The 6,000-nt window shown below is 51.2% G+C and overlaps 1 protein-coding gene across 8 annotated transcripts in view; it reads left to right on the top strand.

Moving 5' to 3' along the window:
• The first annotated feature begins 1,005 nt into the window (after positions 1-1,005).
• Positions 1,006-6,000, top strand: part of TCF7 (transcription factor 7) — a 75,611-nt gene continuing 70,616 nt past the window's right edge. For 6 of the 8 annotated variants that reach the window (XM_074916088.1, XM_074916085.1, XM_074916083.1 and 3 more), the window contains exons 1-3: positions 1,006-1,297; positions 1,400-1,466; positions 1,862-1,971. In XM_074916088.1, the coding sequence (XP_074772189.1) occupies positions 1,100-1,297; positions 1,400-1,466; positions 1,862-1,971 (375 nt within the window). In that variant the 5' untranslated portion in view covers positions 1,006-1,099. The remainder of the gene's footprint in view (positions 1,298-1,399; positions 1,467-1,861; positions 1,972-6,000) is intronic. The other 2 variants (XM_074916086.1, XM_074916084.1) reach the window with 1 other exon arrangement.

Here is a 6,000-nt window from a genome sequence, read left to right as displayed (position 1 = left end):
TGTGTCGGGTGACGCGTGCGGCCCCCCGAGGTGCGTGAGCTGTGCGTGCCGATGTGTGTGCCCAGACACACGTGTCCACGCGCACACAGACACGTGTGGGGCCGCACACACGCGGACGCCCCGCGTACAGCCTGTGCGTGCGGGTAAGCTCCGGCCTACGCACACGACAGCGTAGGTGCAGACACTCCTGCGCACACGCGTGTGCAGAGAGGTGTGTGCGTACAGATGTGCACCCACACGTGCAAGCAGAGCTGGGGGGTGCTCACAACCCCCCACCCCGCACCCCCAAATCCCACCCCCCGCGCTCCGGGCTGGCACTGGGGGCTGACGGTCCCTTTAAGGCAGGGACTCCGTATGTGTGCATGTGTGTGTGTGTGTGTGTGTGTGTGTGCATGTGTGTGTGTGTGTGTGTGTGTGTGTGTGTGTGTGTGTGTGTGTGTGTGTGTGTGTGCCCGCCCCCGGCCCCTCCCCGGAGCTGCCAATCACCCGGCGGCCGCTTTGATGTCGGCAGCCCTTGGCCGCCGCGCCGCCGCGCTCGCACACAGGCACCGGGCGCTCCGGTCCTCTGCCTGCCGCCGGCGCCCGCTGCTCCCGGGGAAACTTTCCGGGGCTCGGAAGAAAAGGGGTGGGGGGGTGGGGGGCAACGGCAGCGGCACGGGGAACCGGGGTGAAGGCGGCGGCGGCGGCGGCGGCGGGGGGGGGGGCGCCCCGTGGAGCCCCGGCATCCCGCGACGCCCGCCCGCCCGCCCGCAGGCTGCCGAGCCCCCCGTGAGAGGGAGGCAAGAAAAGATTTAAGAAGAAACAAAACGTTTTTCTTTCTTTTTTTTTTAAAAAAAAGGAAATTTGAGGAGGGGAGCTAAAGGAGAAAGTTTAAAAGTTAGAAAAGAAAGGAGGAAAAAAAAAAAACTTTAGAAAGAAAAATTTCAAGAGGGAGCGAATTTTTTTTTTTTTTTTTTTTGAAGAGGGGGGAGAAAAAAAAAAATTGAGGGAGGAAAGCACAAAAAAAAAAAAATTGCGAAGGGCTTGATCCGGGCGGCGGAGAACAATACTCGTCCGGGAAAGTTGCTGCGCGGCTCGGGAGGGAGCGGCGGGAGGCAAAATGCCGCAGCTGGGCAGCGGCGGCGGGGACGACCTGGGGGCCACGGACGAGATGCTGGCCTTCAAGGACGAGGGCGAGCAGGAGGAGAAGATCCCCGAGAACGCCTTCACGGAGCGGGACCTGGCCGACCTCAAATCCTCCTTGGTGAACGAGTCCGAGGGCAGCGGCAGCCCGGCCGCCGCCACCGCCGACCCCGAGGTGAGCTGAGCCGGGCCCGGCCGCGCCGAGCCACCCCGGCCCCGCGCCCCCCGCCCCGCCACCCCCCCCCCCGTTCTGCCTTTCTCTCTCCTCCCCATGCAGGCCATCAGGCGTGTGCAGGATCCGCAGAGGGTTTATCAGGAGAAGCTCCCGGACCACATGGATGATGGTTAGTCACAGCCGCCCCCGTGTCTCTCTCTCTGTGTGTCCCCCCATCCCTGGTCCCTGCTGGGTTTCCCCCCCCCGGTCCGTCCCTACGGTGGGTGAACTCACCCCCCTGGTCCCCAAACCCGCTGCCCAGCAACCCCTGGGAGTGAGGGATCCCTGACTGCTACCCCCCAACACCCCCCCCAGGGAAAGCTGCTCCCATCAGCAACGAGACTTCCCAGTGCACCCCATGTGGGACCCCACACCCCCGGGGGACCCTGGCACCCCAAAACACCCTCCCCGATGAATATGGGACAAAAAGACTCCCAAAAGGTGCCATAACCTCATGGGGGGTCCCTGGCAGGGAGGGAAATCACCTGTCGTAAGGCAAATCTTGATGGGGAACTTTAATTTTAGCAGGTATGAAGCACCAGGACCCAGGGATGTACAAAGGATCTGCGTATTCTGGCTACCCTTTCCTAATGCTGTCAGATCCTTATCTGCCAAATGGATCTATGTCACCTCTGGTGAGTTCATCCTCTCCTTACGGAGAAGTTTCGTGGCCTTTCTCACTGCTGAAGTATCGTGCAGGCACCTACATGTGCTTTTTTTTTTTTTTTTTTTTTTTTTTCCCCTGGCAAACGGCAGCCGTGTTTCTAAAATGCCCGGGCACTGTTCTGTCCAAGCTGAAGAGATAAGGAGTGGGAAGGGGGAAGGATGCCTGGCAGCAAGTGCCTGCTTCGCTCCAAATTTGCTGGAGGAGCTTCTCTTCCAACCTCCCCATCCTTTAGGTTCGCCTTTACACTTCCAGCAATCAAATCCTAATACCTAATGCAAGAATGCCCCTTCCTTTTTCTGGGTCATGAACATTGGAGACGAGCAGCTTCTGGTGTTTGTGCTCAGGGATTTGTCCCGCAGCTTAACTTTAGTTCGACGTATTTGCTTGTAAAACAGCCAGGTTTTGGCCTGCTCTGGGTTAGGGCTCTGTTGTGGATGATGGTCCAGAAAGTGGATCTTGTGCTGCTAAAATGGCAATAGAGGTTTTTAGGAAAAGGCTTAGTGCTGCTGGAGGACTATTCCAGTCATCTTCTGTAAAGTTTTTCCCTCTCGGGTCAAATCGGCTTTAGTAATTTTGTATATTCTAACGTTGATAGGTTTTGCTATCTGAATAATTAAACCAAGGGCTTCTCTACAAAAAACATCACTATATGAGAACTTCAGAAAATAATGTCAGGACATTGCAGTGGATGGTCAGTGCTCATGTGGCTCCTGGGTAGCTGGCATTGCTACATTCATTTCGGATGTTATTCTGCATTTACAGTCAGTAAATGACAACAGAATATAATTTGGTTTATTTCAGTTTTAGTTTTTACCCTGTGAAGGGATAAGGTTTAAAAGAATATATAATGCCCCCCTTAATTTCAACCCTTTGTTCCCTAGAGGGGTTGGATGTTAAACTGATGTTAAGAAAAATGGATGGATTGTGGGGTATGAAACTCAGGTTAAAATGTGATGAAATATTGTTCACCGGAGTCACCGCTGCGTCCTCCCACCCAACCCTGCTGGCCTGTGTGGTGGGACACGGGTCCCTCCATGAGCCTGCCCGTCCCCCAGCACAGCCCTTCTTGGGGACCTGATTTCCTGGCTGCAGACACTGCTGCAGCTGGTGTGCAGATATTGAGGACCTGTCCCTAAATTTTGAAGTCTTCCTTCAGCAAGAAAAGATGGGTTTGCAAGGCAGGGCCAATGTACATTGTTGTAATGCAAATCAGTGTTTCTTCTGGTGCTTCCTACCTTGTGTCCCTTTGTCCAGGTACCAGGTATCCCCCTCACTCCCTAAAATATTAAGCATCTCTCTTCCTGATAAATGATGATATTTAATCTGTCTTATTTAAACGTGTTTAGTTTGCTGCCTGGTGTAGAATCTGAGTAAATTCACAGTTACATTAGATCAGCAATTATTTGAATAGAATATTTCTTTTAATCTTAAACCCTTACTAGACGGGCAACAAAGTGCAACAGCCTATTTATTAGCAATTAAGCTAAAAAGTAGATTGTGGTTTGTGAATCGCCTTTCCCCTTGATAAAGTAATAAATCCCTGAGAGGTTAATGTCAGAGCAACAGACAGGAGTAAATAGACTGTGCAGAACTCAAAGGGGAGAAAACTGAGTAGCAGAGAAGGAAAGATCCTGTCCCCTTGAGAGCCACAGAAATCATCCACTGCCTCAGCCAGCTTTACTTGGGGCCTGTCTGGATCCTGTGCTGCTTTATGTTGTGTGACTTGAAAAGCGGATTTGATGTTTTCAGATAAAAATTGGTTAGCTAACAGACACAGGAAGATTTCTTCCTTGACTTGTTTTTTTTGACTTGGTACAACAGCTATTCTGACACATCTTTCTGGGCTGTTTTGTCTTGTATTTATATTGACTGCCCAAAGGTTATCGTAGTAAATTACGTATTGCTCTGCTATAGATTTATTGCTACTGTGTATATTATACAAAGTCTGGGCTATAATCTGGTGGCTGCTTCCAATAATTGAGGAGGTCAGATCTGTGACCGAAGATTGCAGATACTTAACCATCCATAAAAGTGTGTTTAATTAACACTTTAGCACAAGGGGAGTCGGGGAGGAGGGTTGTGTGAGTGAATGGGATTACATATCACAATCATGCGTGCATTGATAGTGGAGATTGTGTTTTGGCTAATGGGGCTTCCTGGAAACGCTTGTTTGCAGCTAAGATTAATTTCAGAATCCTCAGAGAATAAAAATTAAAAAATTAACCCGGGAGTACTTTGGCAAACTGTCAGGGCTTTACATTTACCTGATTGAAAAAATATAATACAACTCCCTGAAAGACGAAGGGCGGCCAGCACCGAGGCTGCGGGTTGAACCCCCACCCTGCGACGCACCAAAAAACCCACTTTTTTTTTTTTTTTTTTTTTCTGCGGGCTCCCTCCGAACCCTGGCAGGGTGCTGCGAGCGGCGCTGGAGCCGGCCCGGAGCGCCTGCCTGGGTGGGTGTGTCGCTACCGGCATTACCGACGTGCTGCTTTCCTTTTTTTTCTTATTTTCTCAGCAGCATCACTTTTGCTTTGTTTTCCTCAAAGTGGTTGTAGCCCGCTAACTGTTACACTGCTCACCCCAGCATCCTGCTAGGCTGCCTTCATCTCCCCAACCAAAGTCATCTCTTTTTACCAAAACACACCCACTTGTGTTATTTACATGCTCTGATGTTGCTCCGGAGCGATGCACTGAAGGTGTCTGAGGGGACCTGCCATCAGGAGCGCTGCCAAGCCCAGCTGATGGCCCCAGCAAGCAGCAGGATGTGGCAAGAGCCCCGCTGCAGCAGCAGAGCCCGGGTGTTGGGCGCGGTGGCCCACCTTCGCTGCAGGTGGCCAACGCTGGGTTAGGGTGGTTCAGCCGAAGAGATGCTGGTTTGAGCGTGCACAGGTAGCCTGGGCTGGCAGCAGAGCGATCAGAGAGAGAGAAAGGAGGGCTGGGGGGTGGCCAGGGCACATGGGGAAGGTGCTCCTGGAGCTGGGGGCAAGGCAGCCCCAGCGTCCCTTGTTTTGGGAGCGTGCTCTGAGCCCCCATCAATGGGCCGGGCTGCGGAGGGCACGCTCGTGGTCAAGTGTGTTAAGGTCATCTCCATGCAGACTGTGCCTGCATCTGAAATCTCAAAATTTTGCAAAGCCCCAGGAGAATCGTTTCTCACCCGGCTCTCGGGTGTCGCACGCGTGGTGGTTCAGGTCTGCTTTGACTCTTGAAAGGCCCCGCTTTTCCCAGAGTGGAATATATGGGATTCACCAGTTAAAAATCTGCAAGAAACTTCCACAGAATATTAACAAGTTGAGGAACTGTTTTTCTAAATGAAATATAAAATCATAAAACTATATCCTTTTTTAAATAGTACAAATGACTTTAAATCAAATTAAGGTACATCCTTAGTAAGAACATCAGCCTTTTAGGTGGTTACAAACATTAGAGGTCAGACATGGTCAAACATGTTAACACTTTGATCAGATTAAAATATTTTTCTTGCTACAGTTGTATAATTGAGTTTAGACCCGAGGGGGTTTTCTGAACATTGTTATATCTTGTACCATGTGCTAGTTAAATGGTAGCAAGAGCACTTATAAGTTTCTTTAAGTTCCTTTTGGAAATAGGTTTATAAAATAGGGGAAAGAGCCGTGCTGTCCCGTAGGTAGGGCACAAGCTCTGCCCAGTGCAGTTGGTGGGAGAGCTCCCGGGAGAGCTCTTCACACCTTCTGTGCACCTCTGGTGTGGGTAGTGAGCGTGTGAGGTGTGTGACGGCAGAATTAAAATGTTCTGTACATAAAGCTGAAGGACTGGACTTTCTGTCTGTGTGAGAAACAGAGGTCCAAGAGCCTCTATTTCTTTGGAAAACAGACAGTACCTCATTTTCTTAATTATTAAGTTGTCTAACCAGCGCTCACGTAGGAGCAGAAGGGTGGTGGTGCCTTCCCAAGCTCTGCACACTTCAAGTCCCCAGATGAGGTGGCAGGCCCAGGAACCAGTGCTGATGTTCAGAGCC

Source organism: Athene noctua, chromosome 12 (assembly GCF_965140245.1).
Source record: "Athene noctua chromosome 12, bAthNoc1.hap1.1, whole genome shotgun sequence".
NCBI classification, from domain to species: Eukaryota; Metazoa; Chordata; class Aves; order Strigiformes; family Strigidae; genus Athene; species Athene noctua.
The sequence above is the reverse complement of the archived record's forward strand: the minus strand, read 5'-3'. Positions and strand labels throughout refer to the sequence as shown.